The sequence below is a fragment of the Typopeltis vanoorti genome, chromosome 3, assembly GCF_054136105.1.
Source record: "Typopeltis vanoorti isolate ZY-2024b chromosome 3, IOZ_Tvanoo_1.0, whole genome shotgun sequence".
NCBI lineage: Eukaryota > Metazoa > Arthropoda > Arachnida > Uropygi > Thelyphonidae > Typopeltis > Typopeltis vanoorti.
The window spans coordinates 41,591,325-41,615,019 of NC_143551.1; the positions used below are offsets into that span (position 1 = coordinate 41,591,325).

Consider the following 23,695-nt stretch of genomic DNA (forward strand, 5'->3'; position numbering starts at 1 on the left):
ATGTAGGGTTATGGAAAGGGTTGTGCCACTGTATAACACACTGGTCAGGTTATACTTGGGCTGTTGTGCTCAGATCTGATTACCTGGTTTTCAGTGTGATGTGGAGACATTGCAGAGGGTTCAGAGGCAAGTGACTAAGACAATATCAGGACTTTGGAATGCTGGCTATGGAGAGAGGTTGAAGAAATATGGATTGCAGAGTTTGGTGGCTAGGAGGAAGATAGGTGATATGATCATCATCATCATCAACAACCATGGTTCCAATGCCCATAGGTGTCTGCTGCCATCTTGATATGATTCTTCCATTGCATTCTGTTTTGTGCAAGAAGACTCAATTTGTGTATTGAGTTTCTGCACCATTTGACAATGTCATCACCCCCATTCTCTGTTTGGTCTTCCTCTTTTGTTCTTTCCTTCAATCATTGCAAACAGCAACGTTTTTAATTTTCTCTCATCATTTATTCTACATATATAGCCAAATAGACATAGTTTCCTTTTGATTATTTTCTGGATCAGTTTTTCTTTTGGTTGTATTCATCTGTAGATTTCCTCATTGTTCACTTTTTGTATCCAGCTTATTCTCAAGATCTTTCTATAGCACTTCCTCTCAAATGCCAATATCCTCCTTTCAGATTCTCTCAGAAGTACCCAGGCCTCACATCCATAGAGCATGCTACTGAAGATACAGGTTTCTACAATGTGCAGTTTAGTTTGCATCTTTATAGCTATGCTCTTCCATATTTTATCCATGGCTTTTAAAATAATTGTTGCTCTGGCTATTCTAATTTTTATCTCTTTTTTGGGGTCCAAGTCATACGTCATGTGGCATCCAAGATATGTGAAGTGTTCCATATTTTCCAGTTGAAATCTGTCGATCGTAACTCTGTTCAGCAACTTCTGTTGTCCGAATATCATTGTTTTAGTTTTTTCAAAGTTGACATTTAGTCCATATCTTTTTCCTTCTGTGTATAGTGCTTGCAATGTCTGTTCCAGCCTTGCTGTGTCTTCTTCAATCAGGACAATGTCATCTGCAAAGCAGAGGTAGTTTATTCTCATGCCATTTATTGAAATGCCTCCACCTTCTTCTTTAATCTTGTCTAGTGTTCTTCCCAGATGTGTGATGAAGATGATTGGTGATATTGGGTCCCCTTTGTCTTGTGCCAAACCAATCTCCAGTCTCACCTACTAGTCTGATTTTTGCTTGTGCTTGGCTGTTTATATCTTTCAGCAGGCAGATCAATTTATTATCCACACCATAGGATTCCCAGACAGCCCATGTTATATTTTGGTCAATATTATCAAATGCTTTTTGGAAGTCCACGAAACAGCAATATATCATTTTGTTCTTTCTTCGAGCTTTCTCTGCTATTAGTCTTATTGCGAGTATTTTTTGCACTGTACTTCGATCTTGTCGAAATCTGGCTTGCTCATCCGGAAGATGTGCCTCCATATGCCCCTTCAGGCGTTCTGTTAGTATTTTCATCAGCACTTTGCCAAGATGACTCATTAATGCAATAGTTCTGTAATTGGTGCATTCTAAAGCACTGCCTTTCTTATGAACAACCAAGACCGATTTTTTCCACTCTTCAGGGGCATACCCTGATCTCCATATTTCATTACATAGCTTATGTATTTCTTTTGCAACTGATTTTCCCCCCATATTTTAGCATCTCACCTATTATGTTGTCATTTCCAGGACTCTTGTTATTCTTGAGATGTTTTATAGCCTTATTCACCTCCTCTTCCAAGATGTCATTTTCAAAGATCTCTGCTGGTGGAGAGATTGCTTTTAGTTCTTTAATTACTTCTGTTGCAGTATCATTTAGTTGATTTTTATATAGTTCGCTGCAATATCTTGTCCATCTGTGTATGATTTCTGTCTTGTCCATCAATACTTTACCATTTTCATCTTTGATTGCTATTGATCTTGTTTGCCACTTCCTATTGACATTTCTTATAAGTTTGTAGACCTCTCTAGTTTTGTGTTCTCCATAGTACTGTTTAATGTCTTTGCACTGGTCTGCCAATCATTTGGCTTTATCAGATCTTGCTGCTTTCCATACTTCATTGCATTTTTGACGGTATAACTCATCTGCTGCCTCTGAATTATCTTTTTAAAGTTTCAGTTCTCTTCTCTTGTATCAATTTTAGGGTTTCCTGAGTTATCCATTTCTTGTTTATCTTTTCTCTTTCAGGAATTACTTCCTGTACCGCTATTTTTAGCACTGTAGTCAGTCGTTCTGCTCTTGTATTTATATTTTGTTTTCCACTTGGGGTCTTAAGCTTAGTTTCCAATATGTTCTGATATGCTGTTCTTAGCCTAGAGACATTTAAATTAGTGAGAGGATTTTATCAGATTAATCCAGAGGGGATTATAAAAAGAGTAGAAGGTGAGAGGGGAAGAACCAGAGGTCATCCCTGGAAGTTATGTAAAAGTGTGGTGAAGAGGGGTGTGAGGAGTAGATTTTTTACATGGAGAATTGTCAGTCAATAGAACACATTTTCAGAATGTGTTGCTAATGCAAGGAATGTTAAGGATTTTAAGATTCTTTATGATAAATATGTTGTCAGTTGAATGAACTTGCCACGATGAGTCTGCCAACTTCATGGAGGATGTCATAATAATAATTAATGTATGTGAAAAGTGTGTTGACAGATTAGAGCAATTAGAAATGGGAGCAGGAGTTGGGACCATAGTAGAAGAGCTAAAGGTGTGAGAGAGTGAAAATGAAAAGTGAAGTGAGACATCTGCAAGAAGATATTAAACATCTAAAGAAGAGATTGTCTGATGAGAATGAGAAGGAGGAAGTTAGTATTACGAAGAAAGAGTCAAAGGATAGTCATATCATTATATGGGGATGCAATCGTTAGAGATGCACAAGACTAATAAAGTGAACAAAACATGCTTTCCTGGTGGAACAATGCAACCGATAATTCATGCATTTCAGAAAAGGAAAGAATGGGCATCAAAATTAGTAGGTAGTTGTGGACACAAATTACTTAGTTGGTAAAAAAAAGGAATGTAGACAGAGACTTGAGGAAGTTTCAGGAAGTGTCATAGTAGGAGAAAGTAGTAGTGGGGAGACAGATGTATTTAGCAAAGTACACTAGAGCACCCTCCCCTGCGATGAGTCCTTAGACTCCCTGGAGGTGTCCCGTAATAACAATAATGATAATAATAATAAGTTGTTGCGACAGACAAAGAATAATAGTGTTGTTGGAAAAGTTGTTAGCTTGTTGCCCACATATGACAATAGAGAATTGAGATGGAGAGCATAATGAGATAATGAATCGGAAGATAGCCGAGTTGTGCAAGGCAAAGCAGGTTCAATTTGTAAATCTATGGAGTGAATTTGAAGGAAAGTTGGAATGGGTTGATGGATTGCATTTGAATAGGTTTGGTGTTGCACATTTACAAAGGCTATTTTTTTCTGAGAAGACAGAGTCAAGAAGTTAATGTAGTAAATGATTAAAGTCTACTTGTGAAGCAGGATAACACAACTAAATGGATTGTATGACAGGAAGAAGATGGATACGAGGTTGAAGGTGTAGATGCAGCAGCAGAAGGTGACAGAATGCATAAAAGTGAGAATGAGACAGGTATGAATGGAAATTAGAGACAGGATCAGGGAAAGGGAGGGGGTCAGACCGAAGATAGAGGTGTGGTATAGCAGCTAGAATAAAAAGTGTTGGTGCTGGTAGAATGGTCTCAAAGACATGGGGATTGTTATGTTTGTGCACAAATGCAAAGAGTATTTGAAACAAGAGAGCTGAATTTATTGCATTGATTGAGACAGTATGCTCAAAGATAATTGGAATAGGTGAAACTTTGTTATCTGAGGAGGGGTGTGATGTTTGGAATAGAAAGATATATAATTTTCTGGAAGACAGGAATATGAAAGGAGGAGCAGGGGCTGTTAATGATTGCAGAGAAATTGTGTCCACAAAGTGTGAAAGTTGATGGGATGCTGTTACAGGCCAAGGAATGTAGAGAATACTGATTATGAAAGGTTTAGGTGAAGTGGTTGGGCATGTAAAAGGTGGTCCTGATGGGACAATTTAAGTACAGAAAGATAGAATGGAAAGAGGAGATAATGTAAGAGAACAAGGAGTGCGAGTTTGTTCAATTTCTGAGTGATAAATATCTTAAGTAACATGTGACTGAAGCAACTAGAGGCTTTAATGTTGCATTTAAGATTTGATGATACATTCACAAGATGTAGTTGTTAATGAGGTGTTGACACTGCCACTGGTTGGTGAGAGTGATCATGAGGTACTTGTTTTGGAAGTGGTGAAACAAGAAGGTTACTGCCAAAAGTGGGTGTATGTGGAAGTATAAAGCAGGTGATTATTGGAAGCTCTGTAGTCATTTAGCATTAGTAAGTTGGGTAGATAAGCTGAGCAGAAAAGATATTGACAGTGCATAGAAATTCACAAATCAGTATCAAACACACAATCAATGTAAAACTGCATAACAAGGGTTAAGTGAGTACATAGAGTAGGAGTGAAATGGATAAACAGTGAAATCAAGCAAGCTCTGTTGGAAAAGAAAATGCTATGGAGGCAGTACAAGACCGTTGTTGGTGATCAGCTCCATGGAGATTATAAATTGCAGGCTAGGAAGGTGAAGAGCTTGATGGTAAAGAAGAAGAGGTACAGTATGAGAGGAGATTAGCTGGTCAGGCCAAGGTTAACTCAAGGGAGTTTTTCTGCTATATGGCAAGCAAGAGGAAGAATAATTATTTCAGATTAACACGTTCGCTCCTCGGGCATAATTTGTTCCTGCACGCCAAGTGCTTTTGCATCTTCAAGGTCACTATGAGTAATCTCGTAGTTGGCTTATCAGACAGAATTTTGTTTCACACGCCAACTACGAGTAATCTTGTATTACCCCCACCTATGTATTACATGCGCTGACGAATGTGTTTATTGCTCCTAGTCTCTAAAAACCTTCAGTTTCGCCATGACCAGTAAAAGAAAACTTACTGATAAAGAATTAGAAGCTTATGCTAATATGAGCGATGATGAATTTAATGAATTTATCATCGTAAATGGAAGGATAAGAGGGAAGGTCTTTCCATTTCAAATATGCACAAATTTGAAATGGTTGAAGCAAAAAATCAGAATGATAAAATTCAATTAAAACCAAATATTGTTAGGGACTGTAATTTGAGTATGTCAGGCATTGAACTTTCTGATCAAATGCTTTCTTACTATTCCATCTTACAAAAGACAATTAGATGGCCAAAGAAATTGGCAATACGCATTTTTGATATATACATTCAAAATGCGCATACATTTTATAATATAATTACTGGAAACGTAATGACTGCATTAAAATTTAGAGATTAATTTATCTCAGTTTTGTTTGAATGGATGAGCTTACAGCATCACAGAATATCAGCAGGATTCAGGATCTTCATGATTTGGAAATTTTACCACCTACAGAAAAAAAGAATCACCCGACAAAGCCATGCTGAGTATGTACCCGAAACAAACAACGACGCGAAACACATTGTCCTGTTTGCCAGGAATAACCACCATTGTGTGCGGAAAATTGTTTTAAAGTGTATTTGTAATTTGAATAAATTGTTTTTTATTTTATTGATTCCATTTTATTAATTTTATTGATTTTATTAGTTTTAATTTGAATTACAAATTATGGGTTAACTCGTGCTTGGCATAAGAGGTCGGTAATCGACATACGAGTATATTCGTAGTTGACTTCTGAGGCACATATATAATATACTATATTTTAGCTGAAATTATTTCCCTTCTACCAAGCCCTCAGACGTGCTCTCTGCTTTATTCACAAGCGAAGGGTCAAAATTAAGGTACTTATACTAAGGGTTAACTCGTGGTTGGTATAGGAGGTCGGTAATCGACATATGAGTATATTCGTAGTTGGCTTGTGAGGCTCATATACCAACTACGAGTATACTCGTAGTTAGCAGCAAACGTGTTAACACTGGTGGATAGTCATGACAGTAGATTAACAGATACAAAGGATATAATGAAATTAATGAATGAGCACTTTATCAGCATACATCATACTGGTGTAAATGATGCAGTGCAATATATAGAAGTGAGGCAACTATTAGGAGAATTGGAAGTGAAAGAATCAGAAGTGGATCAAGCGTTGATTCAGTTAGATGTTAATAAGGCTGTGGGAATGGATGAGATATCACCACATATTCTTAAGGAATGTGCACAACAGTTAGCTATGCCCTTGACCTGGTTGTTTAATGAAAGTCTTGCAGTGGGTATATCTCTTAGGAGTAGAAAGAAGGCAGAATAGTAATACTCCACAAGCATGGTTCTAGGATAGAAGAGATTGGTTAGAATAGAATACAGGATTGCATTGATGGACATAATATTCTTTATAATAGTCAGCCTGGATTTGTAAATGGTAGTGCTTGTTTTCTCAATTTACATGTATTTTATGATAAGGTAACTAGTGTGTTAGATAAGGGAAAATCATACAAAGTAATGTTCTTGGACTTTGCAAAAGTGTTTGATAGATTACCACATGATAAGTTGTTGTAAAAGTTGCAGAAGATGGGAATAGATTGGTTAGATGGATCAGACATTAGCTCTCTGAACGATACCAACAACTTGTGTATAATTGAGCAGTGTTTAAAAAAAACAGGTTGACCAATGACATGCCTCAAGGTTCTGTTCTTGGGCCTCTGCTGTTTAACTTGTTTGTAAATGATATATCATGTGGACTGACTGGGGATATTCAATTGTTTCCTGATGATCATGCAAAGTTTGGGGAGAATTATAAATAGGACTGCTGATGTTAATTCCCTTCAGGAAGATTTGAATTGACTTTGACAAAGGAGTGGAGTTGTAGTTTTAATATCAATAAGTGCAAGGTGTTGCATTTTGTAGTGCAGAAATATAAGGTGGTGTACTATATTGATGGTGCTATACTCCAGGAAGTGGATATGATTCGAGATTTGGGAGAGATGGTTGACAGTAGATAGAAGTTTAGAGGGCATATTGCAAGTATTATAAAGACTGCACTTCGTAGTGTTTCTATGATAAGAAGTACTCTAACATGTAGGGATAAGGAAGTGGTTGTACCACTGTATAAAGTACTAGTCAGACCACACTTGGGCTATTGTGCTCAAATTTGTCAAATGGAGAGAGGATGAAGAAATGTGGATTGCAGAGTTTGGCAGATAGGAGGAAAAAAGGTGATATGATAGAGACATTTAATTAGTGAAAGGATTTTATTGGATTGATCCAGTTGGGATTATAAAAAGAGTAAAAGGTGAGAGGATAAAAACCAGAGGGTGTCCCTGGAAGTTATGTAAGAGTGTGGGTAGAAGGGTGTGAGAGTAGATATTTTGCATGGAGAGTTGTTAGTGAATTCAACACATTACCAGAATGTGTTGTTAATGAAGGATTGTTAAGGATTTCAAGATTTGGCATGAAATATGTCAGTTGAATGAAACTCCCACGATGAGTCTGCCAACTCTATGGAGGGTGCATTAATAATAATAATACTGTTGTTTTAACAGTAAGAATGAAGACTAAGCATTACAGCTATGAGAAATACCTCCATATCGGTTATGTTAACTTCCATTTTACTATTAACTTTTTTTTATATTAAACCTATGCACAGTATTTTACAGAACTCATAACATACTGATAGTCACTACTATATGTTAAATGGATAGTTTCTTATCTGTGAAAGTATATTATCATTACCGCATTTCATCAAATGAGTCCTTGACTCATTATGGAGGTCCTCACTGTTTCACACAAAGCATATCAAAATATGCTTTAAACTTATTCACCGTTTCTGCTCTCATCACATTCTGAGAACCCTGCACTACACTCACCAATCACCCTCCTTTCATTGACCCTATTTCTCTCACCCTTGCTTATTTCCTCCTTCTAGGAATCACTTTCAGGAATTTTATCTCATTCTGAGAACCCTACATTACACTCACCAACCATTCTCCTTTCAGTGACCCTATTTCTCACACCTTTGCTTCCTCCTGCCTAGGAATAGCCTATACTTTTGTCTCTCCTTCTTTTCATTCCATTATTATTATGAATGCTCCTCCAAGAAGTCAAAGGACTCATCAAGTGAGGGCCAATTTAAGCAAATGTACTTATCATATTTCCTTAAACATGTTTTCAGAAGATGTGCTCACAACATCTAGCATTAGTATATTCTATACATTTACTACATCTTCTTCTCCCGTAGTCCTAAATGAACCATTGGGTCATTAATGGCTGGTAGGTGATACTCTTTGCTAGCCTCCTCCAGTCGTCTCGGTCTCTTGTTCTTGATGTCAGTTGAGAAAGGGAGGAATTTGTCCTTTTTTTGATGTTATCAGTCCATTTTAATCGAGGTCGGCCCCTAACCCTTGCCCCCAGAATGATTCCTTCTAGTGCTTGCTTTGGAATGCCATTAGCCCTCTCCACATGTCCAAACCATTTCATCTCTCTTCTTCTGATGACTGTCAGAATATTTTCCCTTTTTCTCCCATCTTTCCCACCAGCCATTAATGAACCATTGGGTCATTAATGGCTGGTAGGTGATACTCTTTGCTAGCCTCCTCCAGTCGTCTCGGTCTCTTGTTCTTGATGTCAGTTGAGAAAGGGAGGAATTTGTCCTTTTTTTGATGTTATCAGTCCATTTTAATCGAGGTCGGCCCCTAACCCTTGCCCCCAGAATGATTCCTTCTAGTGCTTGCTTTGGAATGCCATTAGCCCTCTCCACATGTCCAAACCATTTCATCTCTCTTCTTCTGATGACTGTCAGAATATTTTCCCTTTTTCTCCCATCTATTGAATCAATCAGTTTTTGAACATTTTCATTGGTTTCATGAGCGGTATAGGAAATTCTCAAGAATTCTCAGGAATTCTCAAGAGTCTTCTGTAAGTTTTCATTTCGAAAGACAGGAGTCTCCTCTCATCTTCCTTCAATAAAGTTCAGGCCTCACAACCATACAAGAGGACAGAATTCACCAAGGTGTAAATTAGTCTTAGTCTGGTTGTGATTGCTATTCTGTTATCTCTCCACAATGGTTTTAACTTCTGTAGGGCAACGGTTGCCAATTCGGCATTTAATGTCGATTTTTGAACGACCATCTTGCCTCAACCTGCTTCCTAGATAAGTGAACTTCTTTGCATTCTCAATTTGCTTATTGCCAATTTCTGTCTTTAAGAATTCAATGTCTGATTTTGAGGTTATCATTGTTTTTGTTTTTTATAAGTTTATTTATAATCCATATTTTTTTAATGTTCTGAAAACATGGCTGGTTATCTCTTGTAATTCTTCTTCACTTTCTGTCAGAAGATCGATATCGTCTGCAAAACGTAAGTTATTTATTCTTAGTTCACCAACTACTATTCCAGTGTCATATTCATAAAGAGCTTCATCTATGACATATTCCAGAAAACAATTAGAAAGAAGAGGGGACAAGATGCATCCCTGTCTTACCCCTCGTTCTGCTGGGAATGGTTCACTGCTGTAATTTTTAATTTCAATTCTCATATCAGATGAGGAATAAAGAGATTTAATAATCCTAATGATTTTATTGTGAATACCATAATGTTCTAAAATTTTCCATAATGCCTCATGCCATATTGAGTCAAAAGCTTTTTGAAGGTCTAAAAAGTTGTGACAGATTATTTTGTTATGTTCTACGTATTTTTCGCCTAGTATGTATATTGTAAAAATATGGTCAATTGTGCTTCTGGACTTCCGGAAACCTGTTTGTTCATCTGATATTCTGCTTTCTATTTTCTTTTCGATTCTTGACAATAGTATTTTTAACAGGATTTTGCTTGGATGACTAATAAGGCTTATTGTTCTATAGTTGCTACATTTATTGCTGTTTCCCTTTTTAGGAATAGGTACAAGGACAGAAGTCTGCCAATCACAAGGCCTCTGTGTTCCATACGTTCTAGAATAAATTTAGCAAGGTGTCTATGATGATGTCACCTCCTTCGCATATCAGTTCCATTGTGACACCATCACTTCCCGGTAATTTTCCTATTTTTGAGGAGCTAACTGCTGCAATAACTTCTTCTTTTAATATCGAGTAATCTCCTTCCTCCGAACCTTCTGGCAAAATTCCATCCAAAATATCATTAGTCAGTTGAGGGTCCTTTTGAAAAAGCTTAGTTGCATAACATTTTCATCTATCAACTATTTTCTGGTTATCTGTGATAGGAGTTTCATCTTCTATGCTCCAATTAATTGTGGTAAAAGGTTTGGTTAACTTATTTGAAAAGCACTTTTAAAATTATTTTTATTTAAGTCCTCTTCTATATTTTTGCATTCATCCAATATCCATAAGTTTCTAGCATGTTTGATTTCTTTTTTAATAATCTTAGTAATATTTTTATACTGTTCTCTATTATCACCGCTATTAATATGAGATTTCAAATATCTTCTTTCGTCGCATAGGTCCAAAATATTTTTGGTTATCCATGGTTTATTTATTTTCCTTTTGCATCCAAGGATTTCTTCAGCTGTCTCAGTTATCTTTTGTGAGAAGTATTTAGTTTTAGATTTGATATTATTATATTTCTTGAAGCTTGTGTCAAAAATTTGTTTTAATTTGTATTTATATAGTGTATTTATTTGGGGATCTTTTAATTTTTCTATATTATATCTTTTACGAGTTGATTTTGTAGGTAATCTTTCCCTCATTTTCATATTCACTGTTGCAATGACCATGTTGTGGTCGCTGCCAATGTCGGCTCCAGGAAATGATCTGGTTCTTGTGAGGTTGATGGAGTTTTTAAATCTTGTGCTTACAAGGATAAAGTCACTTTGGTTGTGTGTTTTACCATCAGGGGAAGTTCATGTCCATCTTCTGGAAGGTTAATGGGGAAATAGAGTGTTAGTTATGGTAAGTTCATTTTGTGAGGCAAAATTGATCAATTCAAAACTCTTTCATTTGTCTCCCAATAACCATATGGTCCGACAAATGGGAGATAATCCTTGCCGATGTCTGTTCCAATTTTGGCATTCCAATCGCCCTGTACAATCAAAAGATCTTTTCTATTTGCTCTGGTGATTGTTGCATTAAGTTGACCATAAAACTCCTTTATTTCGGAGTCTTCATGATCTGTGGTTGGGGCATAGACCTGTATGATGGTGATATTGAGTGGTTTTCCTCTGAGGTGGACTAGAGCAATTCTGCTATTGATAGAGTTGAATTCCATGACAGAATTTTCTGATGATTTGTGTATGAAAAACCCGACACCTTATTTTCCGCTGCAGTCACATCCAGAGTAAAAAAGCAAATGTCCTTCATCTGTTGTTAGCTCTCCTGTTTTGGGCTATCGAATTTCACAAAGTCCCATAACAGTCCATTCATATCTTTTTAGTTCATGCCACCCCTGGAGCTGCTACCAAATGACAATGCGGACCTTGTTGAACTGGGCGATGTCCGAGTCGATATGGTGTGCTGTGTTAAATCCTTCACCATGAATGTCTAATGGGCAGTAAATTAAGACAGATGGTGCCAATCTCCTCTTCTGTCTTCGCCTGCTAGCATTTAGCTGGGCATAGTGGGATGGCCTTCACGCCTTGGGAAGCCCTACCAGGAGTAATGATACTCCCGTCATGCTTCACCCATCCCGCCCAGGGCCACCCCCCCCTGCCACGGTGAGGCAGCATAGCAAGACTTGGGGGGGGGGATTTACTACATACCAACAGAAAAATCTGGACTTCATATTGTTCCTGACAACATTCCTAGCACTCTTAGAGGTAATTCCAAGTTAAGCTGTCCATCAGCTGCAAAATCTCACTTATGTCTATAATGTAAGACCACTTACTAACTTGTATGTTTCTGTCATGCCTCCTCTCCTCTGTCTGTTCCTTTAAGTTTGAAGACATGTTCCAGTCTGTCCTCATATACACAATATGAATATTGATGCATTGGTCAGTGCATTATGCAAAGGTAATTGCAGGCCCAAGAAGATTTTGAAATGCATGCACACAAAGGTTTGAAGCATCAGAAATAAAACAAAAGAGTTTCTGACATTGTTCAGCTTGACTTGAATAAAAATTATCGCGATCAGGCACACTTGATTGATGGAAGATAGTATAGGGATAGAATGTAGGGAGATATTGTATTTTCAAGGAGAATAAAGTGAATAGAACAGGAGGAGGGATATTACTGATGAACCTATCCTGATTTACGCTCACCCATAGACCTACACTTTTTACCGTGTAAGCATCTGGAACCGAAATTCTACAGAATAGATTGGTTATTCCTTATTCCTGGAGGTATCCTATGTCTGTAGAAGTGTGTGTATGTTCACGGGGCCAGTTTGCCTGCTTGTGGGAGGAAAAACCACAGATAAACTGGGAAGAAAAACCCTGCTGTCCATGCCCAAGACCAACTAACTCTTGGCTATGTCTGAGAAAGATCCTCACATCGGTGACGAGAATCGAACCCAGGACATTCACAGGCATATGGTTGTGAAGCGCATAGCCACTCGGCTAACCAAATGGACATTACTGATGATAGCTGAACTTAAATTAACAGCATTCCTTCCCAACTTTGACCTATTTCTTCTGTTCTCCTTGAAAATACAACACTCCTTACATTGTATCCCTCTATCAAATGGGTGAAAGATATCTGCATATATAAGGCAGTAGAGAGTTCTGCAAGTTGTCCAACTGTATCACCAAACTATAGACAAGACTATACAAAAGAACATGTGGCTTATTATGTCTGTACGCGAATGCTAGTTTGTTGGACAGTTTATTGCCTTGGTCAATATGTTGAGACCTATTGATCAAGGCAACAAACTCTCCCCCTTTTTTAAGTGAGACCTGACTATCAGAATCAGACATACTAACTGGTATCAAGTATAAAAGGTATGGTATTTTATGTAAGGATAGGCAGGATAATTGTAATAGTAATAAATAACAGTTTTTTATGTGGCAGTGAGTTTGAAGGCTATCTAGTGTAAGGTGGAATCTAAAAAGATCAAATACATAATGAAGTGTTGTTACGGACCTGGTGGATCAGTTGCTAGTGATGAAGAAATGCATCAACAAATAAAGATGATAGGCATAAAAAGAGTAATCTTAATAGGAGACATTAATTATCCAAACATTGATTGGAGAGCAGCAAAATCTCATAAGAAGAATAAAACTGAATTTATTGATCTGCTGCAAAGACAACTTCCTAAAGCAGCACATGACAGAAGGAATTTGAGGTCAAGGGGTGTTAGATTTGATTATAGTGTCAGTGGGTGGTTCAGTTAAACATGTAACTACTTTGCCTCTGGATTGTGACAGTGATCATGTGGTACTCAGTTGGGAAGTGGCTAAGTTTATGAATATTCCATTCAGAAAAGTTTACAAGCTGAACTACAAAGCAGAAAATTATGACCAATTGAAGGGTATACTGGGTCCAGCGCAATGGTATTGGCTACTGGATGAGAATAATATCGACTGTGCACGGAATGCATTTAAAAAATACTTAAATGATACAGAGGTGTATCAAGTGTTGGTTGGGTTAGATGTGAATAAGGCTGTGGGAATGGATGACATATCACCACGTATGCTTAAGGAATGTGCACTACAGTTGGTTATGCCCGTGACCTGTTTATTTAATGAAAGCTTTTGCAGTGGGTAAGTTTCCTAAGGAGTGGAAAGAAGCAAAATATTATCATTCCACAAGTATGGTTCTAAGACAGAAGTTTCCAACTATAGGCCAGTGTGTATAACTGCAGTTGTGGTCAAGGTATTGGAGAGATTGGTAAGGAACGAATACAGAATTGGGTTGATGAACATGGCATTCTTTATGATGGTCAGCATGGGTTTGTAATGGGTAGGTCCTGTTTCAGTAATTTACTTGCATTTTATGATAAGGTGACAATATGAATCTCCCTTATCTAACCAGCTTGTTAGATAAGGGAGATTCATATACAGTAATATTCTTAGACACTTTGCAAAAGCGTTTGATAGATTACTACATGATGGATCAGAGATTGGATCTCGGAAATATACCAGCAGGTTGTGTATGATGGAGCAGTGTCTCAAAAAAGAAGGGTAACCAGTGGCAACCCAGGGTTATGTTCTTGGGCTCCTTCTGTTTAACTGGTTTCTAATTGATATATCATCTGGACTGACTGGGGATCTTCAGTTATTTGCTGTTGATGCAAAGTTGGGAAGAATAATAAGTAGCACTACTGATGCTGAATCCCTTCAGACTTGGACAGAAGAATGGGGTTGTAAGTTTAATATTAATAAGTACAAGGTGTTGCATCTTGGAGTGCAGAAATACAAGGCTGTGTGCTATATCGATGGTGCCGTACTGCAGGAAGTGGATGAGATTAGAGATTTGGGAGTGATGGTTGACACTCCTTGAGACATTGGAGAGGGTCTAGAGACGGGTGACTAAGACAATATCAGGAGTTTGGAATGCTGGCTATGGAGAGAGGGTGAAGAAATGTGGATTGCAGAGTTTGGTGGATAGGAGGAAGAGAGGTGATATGATAAAGATGTTTAAGTTAGTGAGAGGATTTTATCGGATTAATCCAAAGGGGATTATAAAAAGAGTAGAAGGTGAGAGGGGAAAAATCAGAGTAAAAGTGGAGTGAAGAAGGGTAAGAGGAGTAGATTTTTTACATGGAGAATTGTCAGTGAATAGAATGCATTACTAGAATGTGTTGTTAATACAAGGAGTGTTAATGACTTTAAGATTTTATATAATAAATATGTTCAGTTGAATGTACCTCCCACGAAGAGTCTGTTGATTCCATGGAGGGTGTAATAATAATAATAATATCAAGGTTATTCCTGGAATCAACAGAAGCCCTGAAACATACTCCAAACCTCAACAAGTATGGCTGTATAAAGCTACCAAAGATTTGGGAGACAGTCATCCTAAGACCAAATTAATATCTGTTTTTTTACTTAAATATAAAGAGCTAATAAGCTTCATTTCGGCAACCAAAACATTATTTAAATTAAGGGGATATTAAATCCCACATTGTTTTAAAACCAAATAAGAAACTCAAAGATTGGAATCAGAGAGTTTCTTGCCGAATATAGTATAGTAAACTATAAAGTATCGGCGATCACTAAGCGTCTGCTAAATGCAAGTGACCCTAGCACGTAGTGCAATACCGGAAATCTCGCAGCAAAGTCGGTAAAGTTCTGATCACTATTCTTAGGTGTTTTCCATAATGTAAAAACACATTTCCTAGGAAATGTATGCTGTTATTACATTATGGTGGGGAGGTCACTACCCAGACCGGTTTCAGCCTTTTTTTGAGGCTTCATCAGTGAGTAGCTAGACCAAGTTAATACCAAAGTGTATAGCGAAAAGAGCTTATACTCTGCTATACGAGTTTCCAAACAGGTGCAACCATTAAGTTACTTAAATATAAAGAGCTAATAAGCTTCATTTCGGCAACAAAAACATTATTTAAATTAAGGGGATATTAAATCCCACATTGTTTTAAAACCGAATAAGAAACTCAAAGATTGGAATCAGAGAGTTTCTTGCCGAATATAGTATAGTAAACTATAAAGTATCGGCGGTCACTAAGCGTCCGCTAAATGCAAGTGACCCTAGCACGTAGTGCAATACCGGAAATCTCGCAGCAAAGTCGGTAAAGTTCTGATCACTATTCTTAGGTATTTTCCATAATGTAAAAACACATTTCCTAGGAAATGTATGCTGTTATTACATTATGGTGGGGAGGCCAAAATGAAGCTTATTAGCTCTTTATATTTAAGTAACTTAATGGTTGCACCTGTTTGGAAACTCGTATAGCAGAGTATAAGTTCTTTTCGCTATACACTTTGGTATTAACTTGGTCTAGCTACTCACTGATGAAGCCTCAAAAAAGGCTGAAACCGGTCTGGGTAGTGACCTCCCCACCATAATGTAATAACAGCATACATTTCCTAGGAAATGTGTTTTTACATTATGGAAAATACCTAAGAATAGTGATCAGAACTTTACCGACTTTGCTGCGAGATTTCCGGTATTGCACTATGTGCTAGGGTCACTTGCATTTAGTGGACGCTTAGTGATCGCCGATACTTTATAGTTTACTATACTATATTCGGCAAGAAACTCTCTGATTCCAATCTTTGAGTTTCTTATTCGGTTTTAAAACAATGTGGGATTTAATATCCCCTTAATTTAAATAATCTGTTTTTTTTTTTTTTGAACTTAGATGACACCTAATTAGGACTTTAGTCTTTGTATTGCACCCTACAATTACTCATACTAGTCCCACTGTTACACCCAGTTGTGGTTGTCTCGCGACTGTAACAAACTTTGTTTGTATGCTCTGAAGATGCTGGATATAATACCAGCAAAATATTAGCGTTTAAGTTAATAAATAGTTATTTTCTTATCAATCTGTGTTCGCATCTATACCATGAAAATCCAATCAATAATAATAATATCAGAATGTGTCCTAGGTCTTTATAGAATAAATAGGGTAGGAGTGAAATGCATGTGCAATCTTATCAAGCAAGAAACTCTAAAGAAAAGGATGATGTGGAAGGAATACCATGGGCAAAAGGATGATGTCTGTTATGAAAATTATAAGCAGAAAACCAGAAGAGTCACAACTGTTGTAAGTTTGAGTATGAAGAGAAATTGGCACTGCAAGCTAAAGACAATGGCAAACAATTCTATTGTTATGCTGCAAGTAAAACAAAGAACGAATATGTAGAATAACTACTGAATGCAGAAGAAGTTGTTCCACTGATTAGCATGCATTTTACTAAAAGCTATCAACTTGGTATGTGCAACATTGAGCTCACTGCTACTCTTTCACTGGATGAAGGAGAAACTCAGATGTATGAGGAGGAGATACTATAGCTGTTTCACAAACTGGATAAGAATTCAGCAATAGGGACTGATGGGATATCAGCATGAATGATAGAAGAGTGTTCAGCTGAGCTGAACTGGCTGTTCCTTTCACCAGGCTACATAATTCAAGTCCCAGAACAGGGAAGATTCTATAAGAGTAGAAGAATGTATGGTAATCCCATTGCACAAACGTGGTGCAAAGACAGGTGTATCCAACTATTGGCCTATCAGTTCTCAGGAGTGGTGATGAAGATTTTGGAAAAGTTGGTTAGGACTGTCATTCAGAAATGAGTTGACAGGGAATTTGTACTTTGCAATGAAAAGCATGGGTTTACTAAGGGAAGATTGTGTTTGAGCAACTTGTTCACATTCTATAATAATGTTACCATTGGTGTAGACAAGGGGATTGGATACACCATGATACTTTTGGATTTTACTAAAACGTTTGACAGAATACAGCATGGAAGACTGTTGCATAAATTGGAGGATATGAGATTGGATTATAAAATATTGGCATGGATAAGATGGCTGACTAACAGATCTCAAAATGTGATATAAGGTGTAAAATGTGATATAGGGTGAGGATAGTGAGCTGAATGTAAAATAAACAATATAAGTGGGGGAGTGTGGAAAGTTTGAATCATTTTTGAAGTTTTTGGAGATGGTCTTAGTTAAGAGGATGAATGGTGAGCAGGAGTAGGTAGCTTGCAGACACAGAGATAGATGTACTGAAAGAGGAGGTGGAATGTCTCAGGAATGAGTTGAGAAGCATGAAAGAACAGATTAAGCAAATGGAAGTGATGAATGCAAAGCGAATTAGAGTAGGAGGGAGACAGAGTTATGGGAATGATAGAACAGGAGAGAATAGAAACAGCAGGAGAGCGGGAATGAAAAAATGCAAGAGGGTGCTGGAAGCAGGGATAGAGAGATGCCAGGATAGCAGATAAGTAGGAAAAAGAAGAAAGAAAGGGTAAAAGGAGAGAGTGAGGGATGCAAGTGAGCAAGGAAGAAACAGAGTGGTAAGAAGTGTGATGTATGGAAACTCGATGATCTGTGATGTGCAAGATAGAATTCCTGAGAAGTGCATGCCTGAAGGAACGATAGAAAATGTAGCCATGGCAATTAAGAAGGGAGAAAGGGTGGATGAGATGATTGTGTTGTCGGCACGAATGACCTCAGAGGTAATGTGAATCGGGTGGCAAAAGATCTGAGTTTCATGCTTGAGGTTGGACGGAAGAAGATTCAGAGAGGGAAAATAGTGTGTGTGCCCAGGTATGATAATAAAGATCTGAAGAGAAGAGCATTAATAATGCATGGTATGATAACAAGAATGTGTCAAAAGAGAGGCATGGAGTCTGTGGATGCTTATGAGGCATTTGAGGATAAAAAGGAACTCTAAGCAAGAGACCACTTGCATTTGAATGAGGAAGGACATAGGCACCTGGAGAGATTACTGTTCTCTGAAAGAATCAGCATGTCAGTGCAGGGAAACTAGAATTATCAGGGTGGATGGTATCAGGAATGGTCTCTTGTGGGAATAAGTGCTTGAGAGAAGGGGAAATACATCAGATAATGCTGAATCTAGTGAAGTCTGGAGGGGATAATGATAGGTATAGAAACATTGGCATTTTTATTCTTTATAATAACGCCAGGAATATCTAGAATAAAGGAGATGAATTGGTGGTGCTGATAGCATTAGCCAATCCAAAGATTATTGGGATGTCTGAGACATGGTTGACGGAAGATAATATAATAACAGGAATAGAAGTAGCAGGGTACACAGCATTTTTCAAAAGGATAGGAAGGAAAAACGCGGTGGTGGAATATTCCTTATGTAAAGTGAAAATGCGGTGGTGGAGTACTGCTTATGTTATGTTAAGCGATGACTCATGTCCTCTCAGAGTGGAGGATTCGGATGGCAGTCACACCAATCATTTTGAAAGCATATGTTGTGAGGTAGAGGTTGGCAAGCAGGATATTTAGTGGGGTGTTGCTACAAGCCAGGGAGCATAGAGGGTGAAGAGCATGAGATGTTTAGGCAGTTGAGCTTGCCAAGTGCAAGAAGAATGATGGTTATTGGAGATTTTAACTACAGCAGTATAATTATGAAGAGGAAACTGCATGTAGTAATAAGGGAATGGAATTTCTAGAAATCTTGAGGGATAAATGTCTAAGGCAATAGGTGGTAGAAGGAACACAAGGTTCAAGAGTTTTGAATTTGGTCATAGCATCAGAAGAGGTGATAATCACTGAGATGGCATCTCTGCTCCCAGTTGGAGAAAGTGACCATGTAGTTTTGACTTGCAAGATGAATAGCCACGCAGGAGTATCAAAGAGAAAGTAATGTATGTGAATTATAAGGCAGGTTATTATTATTATGTGACACATCCAAGGAGTACAAAGACTCATCAAGGCAGGGCACCTGCTCTTCACTCAGTCCACCAACTACAACGAACTACATCCTCTATACCAATGCCATCTGCTTTCCATCACCACCATTAGTATTTTCACAGACAATCACAAACATCCATACCCATGGCTGGATTCGAACCCGCAGCCTTTTGGTTGGAGAACAGATATGCTAATGACTTGGCCAACCAGGCCTGCTGGTTATATTACAAGATTATAATAGTCTTAGATATCAACTTGGGGAAGACCCACGGAGAGAGGAACTAGATGGGTGAGATATCATTAGTGCTTGGAAAATTGTGAAGGAATATTTATTAGAAGCAATACTAAGCTATATACCATGACTGAAGAAGAGGATACAAATTAGTGCTAAGTGGATGATAAACAATATTAAACAGGAACAGCAGGTTAAAAAGAAGTTATGGAAGAGATATAAGGAGAGGGGTGGAGAGCAGATGCATGAAGAATATAAGATTCCGGCCAGGTGAGTGACTAGTATGGTAAGGAAAGCAAAACTGGAATGTGATGAGAGATCGGCTCTGAGATCCAAAGAAAATTGTAAGGAATTTTTTAGCAATGTGACCAGTAGGTGGAGAAATGATTGTTGAAGAATGACATTGTCAGATTAAAATGGGAATAGAGTGACTGGTGCCAAGGTCATAGTGGAGTTGTTCAATTAATATTTTTTTGGGGTGTTTCATCCTGGAGAAGTAGGTTTTAATACTAGAGGGATAGGGCAGGGTCAAGGTTTAGAAGTGCGAGAGGGGAATGTTTCAAATAATGGAGAGCGACTGGATGGAATTTCACCACAGGTTTTGAGAGAATGTGCTAAAGAACTGCCAGCTTTGTTTACCTGGCTTTTCAATGAAATTCTGGCCAAGAGAAAAGTACCCAACGAGTGGAAGAAAGGTAGGATAGTGCCATTGCATAAGGGTGGTAGCAGACTGTAAGTGTCAAATTATAGACAAGTAGTTGTTAAAATCTTGGAGAAATTAGTGAGGGACTATATCCAGCTTTGCACAGATGAGAGTAATGTTATTTGTGAGAGTCAGCATGGATTTGTTAATCGGTGCTCTTGCTTTAGCAATATGATTGACCTTTTATAATAAAGTGACACGATTGGTTGTTAAGGGAAAGGAATATTCTACTGTTTTTTTTTTTTTCAGGGTATCACATAATAAGCTGATATTTAAGTTGCATCACATGAGTTTATATGTCAGATTAGTGAACTGGATTTAGGATTGGCTATTTATTAGGTATCAGAGAGTTGTGTATGGGGGAGGGGGCAATATCAAGGAGGAAGAAGGTCACAAGTGGGGTCCACAGTGCTCAGTACTGGGACCTCTATTGTTTCACTTTTATATCAATGACATTGTCACTGGATTGCAGGGAGATATTTAGTTGTTTGTAGATCATGTAAAGCTGGGAAGGAGTATTAGTAATAGTGCAGGTTTGGTAACCTTGCAAGAGGATTTCAATAAACTGGGTTGATGGGAAAGTGAATGGGGATGTCAGTTTAATGCAGCAAAATGTAGTCTTGAAGTTTGGGATTCATTGATAGGAGGTTGCATACTCTGTCAGAGGAACTTTACTGGAGGAGGTAGGTGAGGCAAGGGATCTAGGATTGATGATTAATAGAAACCTGAAATTCATGGAACATATTGCAAAGGTGGTGAAGATAACCCAGAGGATTGTTGCAATACTGAGAAGGATGCTGACCTGCAGAGATAAAATGATTGTCATTCCATTGTATAAAGCCATGATCAGGCCATGTTTGGACTATTGTTCTCAAATTTGGTCACCAAGATTTGAAATTTGACACTGGGGAGTTTTTTTTGCTTGGTGGAACAGAGGGAAGGAACAAGGACAAGTGGCCATCCCTGGAAGTTACGAAAGGAAGTTGTGAGTGAGCAGGTGAGGAGTGGTTTCTTTGCATGCAGGGTGGTTGAACAATAAATTGGACAGAGCACTAACGGTCAATGAGTTCAAGGAATTTGTATGATAAACCTTGTATTTTCTAGGATAGTCCTTCCACGATGAGTCTTTTGACTTGATGGAGGGCTGAATAATAATAATAATATATGGAGGATGTGAGTCTAAGATTTAAGGTAACCACTGGTGTAACACAAGAATCAGTCTTTGGTCGATTATTATTCAATTTATACAATAATGACATTGGGAGGGATTTGAAAGGCAACATACAGCTAAGTACTAAGGATGCAAAATAATCAAGAATGCATCTGTTATGCAGTACTTGCAGAATGATTTGAATAGACTGGAATTGTGGTCATGGGATCAGGCTAGGGATCTTGGAGTGTTAGTAGATAGGAAGTTGAAGTTTAGTGGCCATACAGCAAAGATTGCAAATACAACTCAGAGGATAATTGCAATCCTGAAATGAACCTTGATATGTAAAAATAAGGAAGTCATTTTGCCTCTTTATAAGGACTTGATAATACCTCACTTGGACTATTGTGTGCAGGTCTGGTCTTCTGGTTTCTGTTGTGATTCCGATACAGTGCAAAGAAGCTTAAAAATGATATCAGAATTGTGAAATACTGATTATGAAGATAGAATGAGAATTATGTAGACTCCAGACACTAGCAAATGGGAGAAAAGAAGGATGATATGATTGAGACTTGCAAACTTCTGAAAGGGTAATACAGGATTTCTGTTGATGGAATTTTTCATTTTATGGAGAGTGTGGAAAGGATGAGAGAATATCCTTGTAAGTTGAGAATGAATGTCGCCAAGAATGGAAGGGGAAGAGTGAGATCTAGATATTTCTCTCATAGAGTAGTGCGAGATTTAAGTTGATTGTCTATGGATGTTGTGTATGTGCAAGCAGTGTTATTAAATTCAAGGACAAGTATGACATCTGGTACGACGAGTCCCTGACTCCCTGGAGGTATCTCTTAATAATAATAATAATAATATCATCTTCCATCAGACAAGTATCCCTGGTGCTGATAATATTTCACCTAGTTGAGGTAACCAGCGTCAAAAACTCTTCTTTTTTATTTCTGATACTTCTGGCATTTGTATACATGCATTTCAATTTCCTTGGGTCACAGTTACCTTTGCATAATGATTTTATGCTAGTGAATGAGGGAGACCTCATTCACTAGCATAAAAGTTCACTTGAGGATATCTGATGTGACATACAGGCTAATAGTATGAAGTCTGTTATTGGTTGCTGCTATAGACTGGAGTGGGAGGTGAATAGACAGATGTAGATGCTACGCATCAGATTATCACTGTGTGTGTGTGTGTGTGTGTGTGTGTGTGTGTGTGTGTGTGCAGGCTGAGGAATTATTATAGACGAATATGAGGACACAGATTGGAGGGAGGGTTGGGTACATGTTTAAATGGAAATGGAATGTATACAGTTATCAAGGAATAATTACCTAAAATAGCATTTGATTAAGGCAGTGATGGCGAACCTTTTTACCCAGGTGTGTCAAACATCTTTTTTTTTTAAATATTGACTTTGTTGATGTGCAACTTGCATACATGCATTATAAATTTAACTACATAATCATAGATGGTGACTTATACATATCATATTAGGCTATTTATTTAATAGGACATTGATATAAAATCTATGAATTCATATTATACAATTAATTTAATAAAGTGAAATTACAAACTTACATTACATTTAATGACTTTTCTGTTGCTAAGTACTGGTAGGAAGTTGCTTTATAGAAGGGCTATAGTGTGTACATTTTAATGCTACACAGGCAACGCTCAAATCATTGCTCAATTTATTTTTCCCTTTCGATTTGATATTATTTAAGGCAGAAAACAGAGTTTCACAAGAGTATGTAGAAGAGAAAATTGTTAGAAGAGCTTTAGCAAAGATTTTAAGAGCATGAAAGTCTTCGGGAAGGCTATTCCACATGCTTAGAATTTCACAGTCTGAATTTTTACACATGGTATCATGCAGACGTTCCCGCTCAAGTTCTTCTAATTCATTTCTAAGAGCAATAAACTTTCTTTTCCAGATAGGATTACACTGGAAGTTGGCTAGTTGCATTTCTAGATCTTTTAAATCCAACCACTCAAAGCCATCTAATATAAGATCCATGAATTCTGTTTCATCAGGATACTTTATGAATTGGATTGTTTGTTCCAACATTTGAAATTGCTCAAATCTAGAAGAAAACTGCTCAGTTACTGACTTTAGAACTTCGATAGATTGGTTGACATGTTATTCATGATTTTTGGGGCTGGTTTTGTTTAAAAAAAAAATTCATTCTTGGGAAATACTTAAAATTGTTACTTTCTAAATCACATTGAAATATTTTGAGTTTATTCTCAAAGCTCTTGATAGTGCCAAACATAACATCGACAGATTTTCTGAAACCTTGCAATTGTATATTAAGTTCATTCAAGTGCAATGAAAAATCTGTGAAAAACATCAGCTTACTGAGCCAAGCAGAATT

At 37.6% G+C, this 23,695-nt stretch overlaps 1 protein-coding gene across 1 annotated transcript in view; it reads left to right on the forward strand.

The window, feature by feature from the left end:
• Positions 1-23,695, forward strand: part of LOC150108079 (dynein axonemal heavy chain 3-like) — a 1,881,116-nt gene that overhangs the window by 326,185 nt on the left and 1,531,236 nt on the right. The window contains exon 18 of the mRNA XM_090415945.1: positions 9,422-9,451. Within this exon, the coding sequence (XP_090272071.1) occupies positions 9,422-9,451 (30 nt within the window). The remainder of the gene's footprint in view (positions 1-9,421; positions 9,452-23,695) is intronic.